Source organism: Staurois parvus, unplaced genomic scaffold (genome assembly GCF_062004578.1).
Source record: "Staurois parvus isolate SC_StPar_1 unplaced genomic scaffold, SC_StPar_1.0 ptg000739l, whole genome shotgun sequence".
Classification (NCBI taxonomy): Eukaryota; Metazoa; Chordata; class Amphibia; order Anura; family Ranidae; genus Staurois; species Staurois parvus.
This window is the reverse complement of record NW_028318535.1, coordinates 568,746-584,887: the sequence shown is the minus strand read 5'-3', so window position 1 is coordinate 584,887 and position 16,142 is coordinate 568,746. Positions and strand designations below refer to the sequence as shown.

Genomic DNA, 16,142 nt, shown 5'->3' with positions numbered 1-16,142 from the left:
TTCTTTCACAGATCATGTTCGTTTTTTTTTCGATCATATTCTCCCATCAGCGATTAGAAAATCGTTCATTTTTCAAAAAATTTCCAACATGCCCATCGCTCAAATTCGATGGACGCACAAAAACCGTCCAATGCTGCGTCATTTCTGAATTTGACTCATGTATGGACTGCAAAAGTTAATAGTGTGGCTCTAAATTCTGGGGGATGCTCTTGACACTCACTAGAGCAGAAGATGCCACTTGGGTGGGCAGTGAAAGGTCTATGATGTTATAGAAAAAGTCCAGGTGAATGCAACTAACTACTACTAACTGTACCATGAACTGAATATATTAGAATCTTCAAAGACCTAAATGGTAAAACCAATGATAATGTCATATACTGTAATCTGTTTTCAGGATCCTCAGTTTGATATAGAAGCAACTCTGATTGAATATTTATTTTGGGCTGGACATTCCAGTTCTCAGCAAGTCCGTTTTGTAAAGTCCCCATCATGGAGGGGTTTCCTGCTGTGTTCTACAGTGAGCCTGCAGTGCTGGGACTACTTTCCAATGCTGTCAGTGCTTTCCTCGTTTCTATGCAAAACTTTTCACTCTTCAGCACCTCAGTTGCCATTGGTGGAGTAGAAAACATCCTTGCAGGTAAGCATAAGGTCATGGCGGTTTGTCCATATATATCTCTGTAATAAAGAACTGGTACAATGACTGATGGTTCTCATTTTAATTTTTTAGGTGTTCATCTAATATTGATTGGCGGTATCACTCAGCTCATTGCCGGATTCCTGTCTTTCAGAAAGTATGACCATCTAGGTGGTACAGCCTTCATAGCCTTCTCTGCGTTGTGGAGCAGCTATGGTGCTACACGTATCATTGTTGGTACAGAATCAGAAGCGCAGAACAGCTCAGTAGTGCCATCCCTTCCTCCGATTCCAGTCCAAGAGAGTGCAGTGGCTGGGCTTGTGTCCTATATCATAATTGCATTTATTCTGTCTTTCTGCTCAGCAACCGTTAACTATATCATGCCTTTTGTGTTTGGAGCACTAACGTTAACGCTAGTTTTTGAGGCAGTGGGCCTGTTTGGTCGCTGGGCTTTGGTGGTCTCTGGTGTGCTGGAACTGGTCATAGTGTTGTGTGGACTTTATGGAGCAGCAGCCCTACTGCTTAAAGGCATCACCCAGAGATATGTTCTTCCAGGCTTCGGCAATGCCCTCTTTAACGTCCTACTTCTTGGATCTGCCAGTCGGAACGCTTCTAAGACTGCAGGAGAAGAGAAGAAGAAAAATACAAAGTATGCTGAGCCAATGGCCCTGGGCAATCTCTGCGACACCATCTCTCCATTCATCATGGCATTCTACTGCTTTGGTTATATGAAAACTTTTTATGTAGGTGCTATCTGGATCAGCATCAATGTCCTGTCTCAGCTGCTGTCCAGTTACTACAGTTATCTGAGGGATGACATTTATCATGCCACAAAGTTTGCTTTCCACTCTATCTTCTGGCTGGTCAAGTCATGGGAAGAGTTTACCGCAACAGTTGTCCTCACCTCAAGAAAAGTCTCAGATAGCAGAGAGCTAATGGTTGGTGACTGGTTCTTCCTGGCTTCAGCTTGCGTGTTCTGCTTTTTATCACTGAACAAGGACGCCCTTGAAGTAGCACATAATGTTGCATTTGTTCTAATGACTGTGTCCACCATCCAGCAAATCCCAAGCCAAGCTTACTATATATTCTTCGGAGTGACTTGCAGTTTATTCACCGTAGTCTCCCTTTACACAACCTTTGCCAGCCTTGTGAATTCCATAGCTGAAAAAGTTCTGATACCCATTGGAAACATAGTGATATCAAGTGCCAAGTTCCAGAAAGTGTTCCTGTGGGGCAGACGGTGTCTAAAGAGGCCGGGGCAGGAGCTAACGGTCAAGGAAAATATCAGTTCTCGCTCTTCGGACCCTCTCTTCTACATATGTAATGGTCTAGCTTCGCTTGCTGCTATCCAGACTTCTTTAGGCTACTCAATCCAAGCACATTTATCAATTCCCTGGGTGCTTATACCTGGAGCTATTATACAACTATACATCTGCAGAATCGATGTCCAAGGGGGTCGAAGATTTGGATCAGTTCTTCCATTTTGTTACTCTGCTGTCTGGGCAACCTGGGTGTGGCTACGTTTTGCAGGTATGAAATAGACCACATTTCTAAAGTGCAAACAAAGCAGTACTACATATACAGTATGCCTGTTTAAGTGTAACTGTTCTTTAGTACAGATATCCTTTGACTGATGTCCCTTCCCTTCTAATGACTCCAAAGGTCTTCTAGTCACCTGTATTGATAGAAAAGTGAGTGCCATTCATGTTTACAGAGCAAGGCCTTTAAGAGACTATGTCCACCTCCATTATGTTAAGTCTTGGTGCACTCTGAAGCAATCACAACATCTACTTTTTCAAAAGAACAAGCTTACCTCCTTCAGCCATGGGATGCAGCTTCTTATCGATTTTTAACCAGGGCTAAAACAATTTGGTTGGTATTCTCAGTTTGAAACAGAAATAAAGCAGAGAGTGCTCCCCTTTCCTTACTCATTTGGAAAAATCCGATACTTACCTGCAGGGCTGCTTATAGGGAGGTAGATCCAGCCCTCCTATACTAGGGCTGGGCCCAGGGGCAGACTGACCATTTGGAAACTCGGGCACTGCCCGAGGGCCCGAGGTCAGTAGGGGGCCCCATGAGATGCCCCTGATCCCCTATTGCCCGGGGGCCCCATGAGTTGTCAGTCCACCCCTGGCTGGGCCTCTTACGTTTAAATACCTTTGGGCACATGCACATTAATGCCATGGGCTGTGGCTCCCGGTGGTATAAATAAAAGAGTCCCAGGCCCAGGGGCGGACTGACCATTTGGAAACTCGGGCACTGCCCGAGGGCCCGGGGTCAGTAGGGGGCCCCATGAGATGCCCCTGGTATCTTTTTCATAGGCTTTTTTGAGTTTGGGCAAGGACACAGGGGCCCCATGATCCCCCATTGCCCGGGGGACCCATGAGTTGTCAGTCCGCCCCTGCCCAGGCCCCATCATTTGAGCAGCAGGAACCAGAGAAAAAGAGGGGACTCTTTCTTGAACCAGAAATTCTTTGTGCCATGGCTCCTGACCAATAAATTCTGGCCTCTTTCTCTATATCTGTCAGGCAGGCTGTATCGGGTAGCGAAGAACCCAGTCAAGCAGGTTCTATGGGACCCCATCATTTCTAATGGCAACCCTGCTTACCTGTCCTCACTCCTTCCAGACCTTTGCTGCTCGGCCACTTTTCCAAAGTCTCCCAGTCGGGCAACTTTATCTTCTGCACAAGCATGGAAAAATCTCTATCCATCCCTATAAAAAGGCTATCTCTACAAAAGTTTTAATAGGGGATGGCCATAGGAACAAATTGGATTTTATCCATTCCTGCACAGCACAAGAAGATGCTTGGCCTTGACTTTGCAAGTCCCAGTGGCCCATATAGCTAACATCTGGCAGTAGCATGGACAAGACATTTATGCGGGTGCTGGGGAAGGTAGAGGACAACTGTACAGAAATACATTAATTCTCTAAATATCACAGAAATATTAACCACACCAAATAATAAATATGAACCATTGGCCATTTTTTCTGCAAACAATAAAGTCGGGGCGGCACAGTGGCTTAGTGGTTAGCACTTCCGCCTGGCAGTACTAGGTCGTTGGTTTGAATCCCAATGACGGCACCACCTGCCTGGAGTTTGCATAGGGGATGGCTATAGGAACAAATTGACAAATTGGATTTTATCCATTCCTGCACAGCAAAAGAAGATGCTTGGCCTTGACTTTGCAAGTCCCAGTGGCCCATATAGCTAACATCTGGCAGTAGCATGGACAAGACATTTATGCAGGTGCTGGGGAAGGTAGAAGAGGTCAGTTAAAGTTCTCCCTGTGCCTGCGTGGGTTTCCTCCGGGTGCTCCGGTTTCCTCCCACACACCAAAGACATGCAGGTAGGTTAATTGGATCCTGTCTAAATTGTCCATAGTATGTATATGTATGAATGTGAGTTAGGGACATTGAGGGTTAGGGACTGATGTGAATGTACAATATATATATATGTGAAGTGCTGCGTAAATTGACGGCGCTATATAAGTACCTGAAATAAATAAATAAAAGATCATATATTTTTTTCCTAGGTTCTCTGCTAGGAATTGCTGCAAACAATGATGCTGGGTTCACAGTTGGAGCAATCTCTTTTTTGGTAATCAACATCTTCATGATTGCCTTTGGTAAGTATGACAATAATATATTATTTGACAAAGCAAAGCCATTTCTTAGAGGAAGGTAGAGAATGCACTCAAAGGATTTTCAATGGTGAGCCTAAGAGAGCGTTGGTGAGATAAAGCAAATTTATTGTCTTCGTCATTCTCCACTGAGAAATCCAAGAGTAGGAACTCAAAGAACTTTCAATGGAGAATCCAAGAGATAATGCTAGAGATAGAGATTTTCACAGGTTATCAATATGTGGGCAAAGTCATTACTTGAGACCTGGCGGTCTGTATTCAGCAGCTCACCACAAAGACAGGGATCCACTGGAAGAGCAGAGAAATCCAAGTGTAATAGGTCAAAGAGAGCGCCAAATGGAAAATCATTGGGAGTCCAAAGTCTTTATTGTCCACCTGGTTGCAATAAGTAAGCCAAAAGACAGCCAAGGCTGATTTTTCCTTTGGCGCTGTTTTTGACCTATTACATTTGGATTTCTCAACTTGGGTGAATGTCCTCTTCAGGGGCATGTCTCTCTTTGTGGTGAGCTGTCGAATACAAGCCAAATGGGCTCAAGTAAGGACTTAACATTTTAAAAATGTGATAAAATCTCTATCTCTTCCATTATCTCTTGGCTTCTAAGTTGAAAGAACTTTGAGTGCCTACTCTCTTGGATACTCCTGGATTTTTCAATGGAGAATGAGGAAAGCCATAAATTTGCTTTATTATTCAATGCTTCAGTGAGTCACAGTCTGCCTCAGGGCGGACTGACAAGTCATGGGGCCCTCGGGCAATAGGGGATCATGGGGCCCCTGTGTCCTTACCCAAACTCAAAAAAGCCTATGAAAAAGGTACCAGGGGCATCTCATGGGGCCCCCTACTGACCCTGGGCCCTCAGGCAGTGCCCGAGTTTCCAAATGGTCAGTCCACCCCTGGTCTGCCTTTATCAAGACCTTCATAAATGTGACTCTCCAAAACATTGGCAAAATTAAGCAACTTTTTTTATTCTCATCATCCTCCATTGGAGGTCCTTTGAGCGCCTACACTACCTTTGGCTGTAATGTTTGATGTTGGTTGTTGTTGTTGATGTTGTATTATATTATGATATACAGTATATAAGTCTACATTTTGCACTCTGAATACAAAACATGTGCAATGGATTTTTTTTTCAAACTGGGTTTTTGTTTGCACATGCTTAAATGATTGAACTAAAATCAGTTTTAAAAACCCTAAAATGTTTTTTCAAATGTATTTTTTTTTACAATGAGAATTGTAGTCTACAATTTTACAAATAAGTAAAGACCTCCAGCCCTCCCTCTCCAGCTCTTTAAGCTGTAGCCCTCCTTTATTTTTTGGGCAGCAAAACCTAGTGTGGCATTGCCCTACCTGCTCAGGAATATCCCATAGGCTTGAATAGGACGTTGCTCCAACAGTATGGGTACAACCTATTCTAGTCTATGGGATGTTATTATCTTAGGAGGCTGGGAGCTTTTTACCAAAAAAGTGAATAATTATTCTGTCTGCACTATATTGCCAAACATATTGGGCCAACCCTCCAAATCATGTGATTCACGTGTTCCAATCCCCTCCATGGACACAGGTATATACAATCAAGCCCCTAGGCATGCAGACTGCTTTTACAAACATTGGTGAAAGAATGGGTTGCTCTCAGGAGCTCAGTGACTCCAAGCGTGGTCCCGTGATAGGTGGCCACCTGTGCAATAAGTCCATCCGTGACATTTCCTGGCTACTAAGTATTCCACGTTCAACTGTTAGTGGGATTATAACAAAGTGGAGGCAACTGGGAACAACAGCAACTCAGCCACCAAGTGGTAGGCCACGTCACATGACAGAGCGGGGTCAGTGCATGCTGAAGCGCACAGTGCGCAGAAGTCACCAACTGTCTGCAGAGTCAATAGCTAAAGACTTCCAAACTTGGTGTGGTCTTCAGATGAGCCCAACAACAGTGCGTAGAGAGCTTCATGGAATGGGTTTCCATGGCCGAGCAGCTGCATCCAAGCCTTATATCACCAAGTGCAATGCAAAGCGTCGAATGCAGTGGTGTAAAGCACGCTGCCACTGGACTCTAGAGCAGTGGAGACATGTTCTCTGGAGTGACCAATCACACTTCTCTGTCTGGCAATCCGATGGATGTGTCTGGGTTTGGCAGTTGCCAGGAGAACGGTACTTGCCTGACTGCATTGTGCCAAGTGTAAAGTTTGGTGGAGGGGGGATTATGGTGTGGGGTTGTTTTTCAGAGGTTGGGCTTGGCCCCCTAGTTCCAGGGAAGTGAACTCTTAAGGTGTCAGCATACCAAGACTTTTTGGACAATTTCATGCTCCCAGCTTTGTGGGAAGAGTTTGGGGATGACCCCTTCCTGTTCCAACATGACGGCGCACCAGTGCACAAAGCAAGGTCCATAAAGACATGGATGAGCAAGTTTGGGGTGGAGGAACTTGACTGTCCTGCACAGAGTCCTGACCTCAACCAAATAGAACACCATTGGGATGAATTAGAGTGGAGACTGTGAGCCAGGCCTCCTCCCCCGACATCAGTGCCTGACCTGACAAATGTGCTTCTGGAAGAATGGTCAAACATTCCCATAGACACCCTCCTAAACCTTGTGGATAGCCTTCCCAGAAGCTATGATAGTTGCAAAGTGCGGGGCAACTCATATTGAACCCTATGGACTAAGACTGAAAGGCCATTAAAGTTAATTTGCGTGGAAAGGCCGGTGTCCCAATACTTTTGGCAATATAGTGTATCTGTGCACCTTTAGTGCACCTAAAAAAGAGGGAGTGCTGTCACTGACGTGGATTTGTTTATTAACAAAACCATGTGATCACTATGTCAGTGCTGACATTGAGGTCCCATCACATCTTAGAAAACAAAGTTGGAATTTTTCAAATGACAAAAATGTGAGGCTAGTTTGAGGAAAGCAAATTGGTAATTTGTAGAGAAAAAAAATTTCAGTGAAATACCTCATCCCTAAACCTGTGTTAAAGTAAAGCCAAAACATTAACTTTCCAATTTTACAAAATGTTCATTTCCGACTTGATTGATTGTTGATTGTTTCTATCTGTTTCCATGACATCAATATGAACGGCATTTTTGGGTTTGTTTTTACCTAGCTGCTCATGCCAACACTGTCCTACTACTTGTCAGTGTGATGATGGAGGCCGTGGTAGTCAGTTTTCTGCTCTTCACGTTGGAAAAGCTTCCTCTTCAGTATGAAAGTAGGTACTAAGTACTTGTATGGACTGTCGGGTCATCATATAGGAGGGATATGGTATACAAGTACGGTCTGAAAAATTCACAGCCCGACTCAGAAGGAGTGACCACACAGACATAACACTTTATCACTGAACCAAGCCAATCTTCTAGACCAGGGGTGTCACACTGGTGGCCCTCCAGCTGTTGCAAAACTAGTCCCATCATGCCTCTACCTATGGGAGTCATGCTTGTAACTGTCAATCTTGCATTGCCTCATGAACTTGTAGTTTGGGAACAGCTGGAGGGCTGGCAGTTTGACACCTGTGCTCTAGAGGTTCGATGCTGAAAATGGTGCATGCACGCTATATGGTTTTCATGTGCTCTTTGGAAACAGTTGGCACCCCCTGCTGTCAACATGGAATAAGAAGGCTCCAAGCGTTACATCTGCAGGCAAAGTGATGGCAAATGGTCCTCTGCACTGCTGTTGCATACCCTCAGAATCCCAGAAGACTGTTGCCATCACTATGCCAACCGATGGAACACTTTGAGTCTTCTTATTCCACTTTCTCCATTTTCAAGTTGACTACGGGGTGTGCCAACTGTTACAAAGAACCATATACCATTCATACACCATTTTCAGTACTGAACCTCTGGAAGTGTGACCATTTCAGACAACCCTCATAATATGGATTATAGGGTCATTTGTTGGAAAGATGGCTCTCAACTGCATTTAACAATAATCAAACAGCTTACTTTACCTGGGTTTATGTTCTTTTGAATATCAAACAACTTGTTACATTATTATTATCACGTACCTGGTGCTGGAGGCCAATGGAGAGAGGGATTCCCTCGTGGCTAAATTCCAGGTTCCCCTGAAGATGGGACAGGAGGAATCAGGCCCAAAGTAGCACGGGTCAGGAGAGCTTGTATGATCCAACTGAGGATGCTTGTCAGAAGTACACCCACGTGAACAGCTGATGTACTGGAGTGGTGTCTCCAGACAGGTGGCACCCATGAGAAATAGAAGGTCTTCAGTGTAGCAGAAGACAGAAGAGTATGCTTGGGTGAAAAGTGGAGATCAGAGCAGACATAATCAGATGGATAGCCGAGGTCATACACAGGAGAGCAAGCAAGAAGATTTGTTATCCAAGTTGGGGTCATACACAGGAGAGCAATCAAGAAGATTTGTTATCCAAGTCGGGGTCAGGGGTGGACTGACAACTCATGGGGCCCCCAGGCAATAGGGCATCATGGGGCCCCTGTGTCCTCACCCACACCCAAAAAAGCCTATGAAAAAGCCAATGAAAAGGTACCAAGGGCATCTCATGGGGCCCCCTACTGACCCCGGGCCCTCGGGCAGTGCCCGAGTGCTCGAATGGTCAGTCCACCCCTGGTCGGGGACATACACAGGAGAGCAAGCAAGAAGATTTGTTATCCAAGTCGGGGTCATACACAGGAGAGCAAGCAAGAAGATCCGTTAACCAAGTTGGGGTTAGATCAGGAGATGGGCAGAGAAGACAGGTCCAGGAACAAGTCGAGTCGGTAACAGGAGATCACAAAAACAAAGGAACACAGGACAAAGGTACTGGGGAGCCAGAGATCAACCAGGTGTTGGAGAGAATGATTGGCTTCCTTGATTGGCTTCCTTGTAAAGGCTGTCTGGCACCAAACTGGGCTGGTGGCTTGCGTAACTGTGTTTAAACATGCGTGTTCCGGCAAGGGGCAGACTGACCATTTGGAAACTCTGGCACTGCCCGAGGGCCCGGGGTCAGTAGGGGACCCCATGAGATGCCCCTGGTACCTTTTTCATAGGCTTTTTTGAGTTTGGGCAAGGACACAGGGGCCCCATGACCCCCTATTACCCGGGGGCCCCATGAGTTGTCAGTCCGCCCCTGGTTCCAGCACGCATTGGTGCACGGCCCTGAGAATCCATTCTGCGCCAGTGACTTGCCTGAATTCCGCTGTACAGGGGGATTGCAAAAGTTGCATTAATAATACATTTCAATTACAATACTATAAAAAATAACCATTACAGTATAAAAAAAAACAGCACAGGTATACCTCTGCATAGCAAGTATTAAAATCAGATTTCTGTCCATATTTAATGCATTTTTTATTCGTATAAGGTAAATTATTCAAAACAATTATGCTTGTTGTCAGTAATACTGTATTTGTATAAAACAAAACTGCTATGTTTTTGGCTATTCTTGTACATTATAATATATTGCCTTTATATACCTTTATCTAGGCCTGCCACCTAAGGCTCTCTTTTAGTATGCTCTTCTATATTTATATTTATCTGTATTCATGATCCAGTTCATGTTCCCCTCTCTCTAGTAACCGTGCTCGCCATATTTAGCATCATCTGTATTTATGGCTTCACGGCTTCTCTGGCAAACTGCTTGTTCAACAAAGAGCTCATTCCGCTGGGACCCGCGGTATTCAAGGTAATATAAAATTTAAAAAAAAAAAAATTATATATATATCTTCACTCAGAAACACATACTGTACATACAAGAAATAGGGATGAGCAGAATAATTGGAGCAAAAATTGATTCTGATTACTAATTTCTCTGTGGATAGAATTCCCTGGCTCTCGATTTTGCTTATTGGGCTGCTTAGGTGATACATGGTTGAAAAAATAAATCGACTTTTTCCTTTCTTTCTATTTTTCCTTCTTTTTGTGGATTTGATTATTATTAATGTACTATTGTTTCAATTGTTTATTTCATTTTTTTAAAAATGTCTATCTTTTCCTTTTTGTGAAAAAAAAAATTAACCCCTCCATGATGAAGGCAAAACAAATCTTAGTGTCTGAACACAATTTTGCAGCTTGTAAAAATGTACAAATCATCGTGGACTGGACTTTTTTGGGGGGTTTTTCCAGTGTGATTACAAATGTAGTACTTCCCACGAGAGGACTGCTGGATTTGATTGGGTCCCCCTAAGCCCTGTACAGCCAGACAACACGCATTTTCCACACTCATACCTTTAGAGTCAGTAAAACAGTCCTTGAGCTGGTATTAGTTGTTTTTATTAAGAGGTTCACAACTTGGATTGGGTCTAAGGATGTATGGTATGCCCAAGGAACTGTAGAACATGAGGACAGACTTCTTAGCAACTACAGGTGTACCTCAGTTTACAAATTTAATGCGTTCTCCGGGACGCTTCGCATTGTGAAAACTTCATAAACCAAAACGCGGTTTCCTATAGGAATGCATTGAAAACCAATTAATCTGTTCCGGAGATCAGAAAAAAGTTTTTAAAAAAGTCGCTGTCACTATAGGTCAGTGCTGGTTTTTAAATGTAATTACCGGCCCTTTTTTTTCTTCACTATAGCTCAGAGAATCAGCTGTCACTTTCCCCCCCAGCTAAAAGAAACAATGTTTCCTTTTAGTTTGTTTCCTGAGATAAAAGAAACAAAGTATCCTTTAGCTCCAGGGAAAGTGACAGCTATAGTGAAGAAAAAAAAAAATACACTTCGCATTGCGAAAAAAATTTGTAACCCGAATTATTTTCAATGGATTTTCATTCGTAAACTGAAAATTACGTTAACCAAGGCAGGTACACCTGTATCCACAAAAAGGGTGGACTGGCAAAAAAAAGTATAGCACTGTCCCTTTCTGGTGTACCTCCTCTTCACCCAGCTGTGCTGAAAGTATCCCTGAGCAAGAGGGTCCCAAGAGCTTGCAGTTAAGCAGTACCAGGTGAAGATTAGTTGGGTATTGCATCTGACTGCCCTCTCCCCTTATCTGGCCCAGGGGGTGTAGTACTCTCACTGTCCTGTTCTGTCAGTGTGTTGGGTTACTAGCTGCTTTCAGGCCTTTTTCTGGGTAGGCTCCTTCCCTGATGCTCAGGATGTCCTCCCCAAGAGACTTTAGGCAGTGGAGATCCTCCCGTCCAGAAACGGCCTGTAGGTAGGTTCCCTTCCCTAGGTGCCCCCTCCCAGGCTCCACACTCCAGCCTTCTCTCAATCCACCTTCCACACGATTCCTCTCTCTCCCCAGGCTCTGTTATATTTGATGGTTGCCCTGGTCACAATACCCAGCCTCCTGCCAGGGCATTGGCCAAAGTCCCTCAAACATGCAGATCTGGGCCTCCTCCTCCCCTCCCCCACCCTGTTCCAGAAAGTTCTCAAGTTTCTGGAAAGGTGGGAGGGCTCCATAAGCCCTGACCTGTAGGACCTCCCAGCCTGTAATGAGGTGAACTCACTCTATCTCACTCCCAGGCTGACTCATCCCAGCCTGCTACTCAGCCGCTATCGAAAAAAAAGAAAACAAAACACCCATTTAGCTAACTTAGAGGGCAGTACACAAGCACAGGTCTTGTTGCAAACATGTTGGCTTCTCTTTGCATTGTCCCCCTGACCAGGGGCGGACTGACAACTCATGGGGCCCCCGGGCAATAGGGGATCATGGGGCCCCTGTGTCCTTGCCCAAACTCAAAAAAGCCTATGAAAAAGGTACCAGGGGCATCTAATGGGGCCCCCTACTGACCCCGGGCCCTCGGGCATTGCCCGAGTTTCCAAATGGTCAGTCCGCCCCTGCCCCTTGTTGGAATAAAGTTGTACCTGGACCTCTTAGTAGTGGTGTGGAGCCTTCATTTTCATTTTTGTTACAATACCCATAAACCGATCTTGCATCGAAACACTGAAATAGTGCCTCTGTCAGGAATCTGCAGTAGGGATGACTAAATTGGTGTAGCTACACTCAGGAGACTGCGACCCGACTATATATAGTAAAGTTAATGTATTAATAGTAAAAGAAAAGACATCCAAATACCAGCAAAGAAAAGCCTGACTAACAAACTAATCCTACATAATATATACAAATTAGGGAGCACAGAAAAGCACTGTAAAACTGGAGGTGCAGAGAACAGATGGGAAGGGGGAACCAAAACTGGGATCAGGAACAAGGGAGAGTAGGACAAGGCAGCAGGGTTGAGGGTATAGATAAAAGGTGAAGAGCACGTATCTGGCAACAATGCAAAACACTGAAGTGAAAGGGAAATGTAGAGGAGGAACTAAATACCCTACCAGCAGCCATCAAATGTAAACTGATTACAGGGATCTGCTGACTGCTGGGAGACACCTGTTGGTGGACACCAGAACTACTACTTTCCGCACTGGGAAGCACAGTGCCACTGGCAGGTGATCCAGGGCCTGACGACCTACTTGGATGTGACCTATTCATCTCAGAGGCAGTGGGTTGCAGGACCACATCATCTTCACCTAGGAAAGGATTTAGGAAGTGGATCAATACAAAAATAAAATAAAACAAAGTGTATTTAATGTTTTCAAAAATTTCCAATGGTATAAGTAGGAGTGAATGCTATTCAAGGGTGAAGGCCTGCTTTAATTTCACCTTCCTTTAATAGGTTTTGCTGCACAGGTATATGGAGGTACCCCAGGGCACCTGCATCAGTTCACTCCCCCACCCCCCTTACCCACCAGTGGCATAGTCTCTTTAAAGAACTATAAAAATGGAAATGTATGTAAATATATTCTCTTTTTTTGTCTTTCAGAAAGAACCCGAGAAGAAGGAAGAAGTTCCCAGTTCATGCCTCCTGCCAAGTTCTCACCGTACAAGTGGTTTGAGAACAATAGCAAATATACTAGAGGATGGAGGAGTGTGTGGGATTCCAACAGACACGGTCTACGCTCTTGCGGCTTCTTGCAAACACCCAGAAGCCATCGGAAGGATTTACACAATCAAAGTAAGAAAAGTATTTTCATTGCCATCATTAATTAGTTTCCTGGGCTATATACTGCAAGTAATCAAATAATCAAGCAGAGCTTCCAGTGATCTGTCTGGGTCTCACATGATATTATATAAACAATTAAGTTATAAGGGCAGCACCTTTTTTTTTAGTTTTGGATAGAGTGGTGGGGATTAGAACCTCTTTCACGTTTTTATTGCTGTCTGTGTCCTTGTTAGGGAGATTCACCCTCTCTATTGGTCCTGGTGACTATTATTATATTTTTTTATAGGGACATTAGTTCTGGTGAGAACCAAGGATTTCCCACACTTTGGACTGATCCCTTTCACTTCCTGTTGTAGCTATGGGACAGGAAGTGGAGGGAAATCTCTCCAATAGGACAGAGATGGCAAAAAAACAACAGACTGAGGTTATATCCCTCCCTTACGCTATCCAAGTAATAAACCAATAAATCAGATTTTTGATTCACACATGTCTGACAAACTACACATGACAATGGATGGATTTACTGGTTTAATGTATTGTGCAAAACATATTCCGAACCACATATTGCTAATATAACTAATATATTGGGGTTAACTTCTTGTTGTTTTTAAATTTTAATAAGGAAATAGTAGCAATTTTCATGCAGGTATATCAAAGCTTTGTGGAGAGCTGACCATTATATCTAAATGAGCTTGTTGGACATTCCATCTCAGATCTATGGAGTTGCTCACTTTCCCATCTCAGCTGCCATTCTTCCTTTTGCTATCCAAGCCTTAACTCTTCTGAGAAGGCTTTCCACAAAATTTCAGAATGTGTCTGGGGGGGAATTTTACACATTTGGTTGATCAGGTACTGATCTTGGAAGGGAGAGCCTGGCTCAAGATCCTAGTTGATCCCAAAGCTGTTTGGTAAGGTTATGGTTAGGTACTAATGTTGGATGGGAAGACCTGGCTCACAGCTGATTTTCCAATTCATTCCAAACGTGTTCAGTTGAGTTGAGGTCAGGTACTGATGTTGGATGAAAAGACCTGATCCCAAACATGTTCAATAGAGTTGAGGTCAGGTATCGATGTTGAATGAAAAGACCTGATCCAAAAGGTGCTCAGTAGGGTTGACGTCAGGTACTGATGTTGGATGAGAAGACCTGATCCCAAAGGTGTTCAGTAGGGTTAAGGTCAGGTACTGATGTTGGATGAGAAGACTTGATCCCAAAGGTGTTCAATGGGGTTGAGGTCAGGTACTGATGTTGGATGAGAAGACCTGATCCCAAAGGTGTTCAGTAGGGTTAAGGTCAGGTACTGATATTGTATGAGAAGACCTGATCCTAAAGATGTCCAGTTGGGTTGAGGACAGGTATTGATATTGGATGAGAAGACCTGATCCCAAAGGTGTTCAGTAGGGTTGAGGTCAGGTACTGATATTGGATGAGAAGACCTGATCTCAAAGGTGTTCAGTAGGATTGAGGTCAGGTACCGATGTTGGATGAGAAGACCTGATCCCAAAGGTGTTCAGTAGGGTTGAGGACAGGTACTGATATTGGATGAGAAGACCTGATCCCAAAGGTGTTCAGTAGGGTTGAGATCAGATACCGATGTTGGATGAAAAGACCTGATCTCAAAGGTGTTCAGTAGTGTTGAGGTCAGGTACTGATGTTGGATGAGAAGACCTGATCCCAAAGGTGTTCAGTAGGGTCGAGGTCAGGTATTAAAGATTATTAGAAGACCTGACCCAAAGGTGTTCAGTAGGGTTGAGGTCAGGGCTCTGTGCAGGATACCTGATACTCCACACCAAACTGTCCAAACTATTGGGTTGATTTACTAAAGGCAAACAGACTGTGCACTTTGCGAAGTGCAGTTGCAGTCTATAAGAGCAGTTGCTCCAGAGCTTAGTAAGTGAGCAGAAGCTCTGCTGACTTCCATCATCCAATCATACACAATGCTGTTTTTTTATTTTCCTTGAATGTGATTGGGTATTCTTTGCAAAGTGAAGCTTTACCTCATTTAGTAAGCTTTGAAGGTACTGCACTTGCACAGTTTATTTGCCTTCAGTAAATCAACCCCTATGTCTTTATGTCTCTGGCTTTGTAAACAGAGGCAGTCATGCTGGAACAGAAAAGGGCCTTGATCAAAATGTTACCACAAAGTTGGAAGCAAGCCATTTTCTGAAATGTCTTTGTATGCTGAAGCATTAATAGTACTCCTCACTAGGATTACCTGAACTCCATCATCTGGAGGTTGTCCACGTATGTTTGGCCATATAGTGTAGATATGCCATATAAAAGGGAGTCCATGCAGATTAAAACTGTGTATATTCAGGGCATCCTTTACAGTTCATTTACTGATACAAAGCCTTATGTTACAGGAAAGACCTTCAGAAAAACCTATTTGCATCTGCATTTCCAACCTGGATCAGCTGAGGGTCATCAATCCCCCGTTCAGCCCTCTGCTATGGAGATTCATGGACATGGTTTACCCTGGAGGGATAAGTTGCATTGTAAAGAAAGGCGAATGGCTCAAAAGATTAGGTAAGTGATTTTAAGTACTGTAAAACAAGCCTGTCACTATGTCAGTATTGTGTCTGGGACAGGGGCGGACTGACAACTCATTGGGCCCCCGGGCAATAGGGGATCATGGGGCCCCTGTGTCCTTGCCCAAACTCAAAAAAGCCTATGAAAAAGGTACCAGGGGCATCTCATGGGGCCCCCTACTGACCCTGGGCCCTCGGGCGGTGCCCGAGTTTCCAAATGGTCAGTCCACCCCTGGTCTGGGAGTATTTTCCTACTAAGTGTGGCCACACCGAGTGGAAGCTGTTGCAACTTTGGTGTTGTTTAAATAAAGGAGCATATGCTGTTCACTTAGTGAAAATTAATAATAGTAATTAAGAAAAACCTGTGTTCATGTTCAATACAGAGGAAAATTTAAAAAAAAAAATATAGTTCTCGGCTCTCCTGTTCCTTCAGGGAGTTCGGAACTGTGGGAAATAGTGAAAGCG

The 16,142-nt window shown here is 44.1% G+C and overlaps 1 protein-coding gene across 1 annotated transcript in view; it reads left to right on the top strand.

Annotated features, from left to right (window-relative positions):
- Positions 1-415: 415 nt before the first annotated feature.
- Positions 416-16,142, top strand: part of LOC149445214 (uncharacterized) — a 28,825-nt gene continuing 13,098 nt past the window's right edge. Inside the window, exons 1-7 of the mRNA XM_089654076.1 lie at positions 416-637; positions 728-2,164; positions 4,169-4,261; positions 7,367-7,471; positions 9,786-9,895; positions 12,972-13,163; positions 15,513-15,675. Of these exons, the coding sequence (XP_089510202.1) occupies positions 490-637; positions 728-2,164; positions 4,169-4,261; positions 7,367-7,471; positions 9,786-9,895; positions 12,972-13,163; positions 15,513-15,675 (2,248 nt within the window). The 5' untranslated portion in view covers positions 416-489. The remainder of the gene's footprint in view (positions 638-727; positions 2,165-4,168; positions 4,262-7,366; positions 7,472-9,785; positions 9,896-12,971; positions 13,164-15,512; positions 15,676-16,142) is intronic.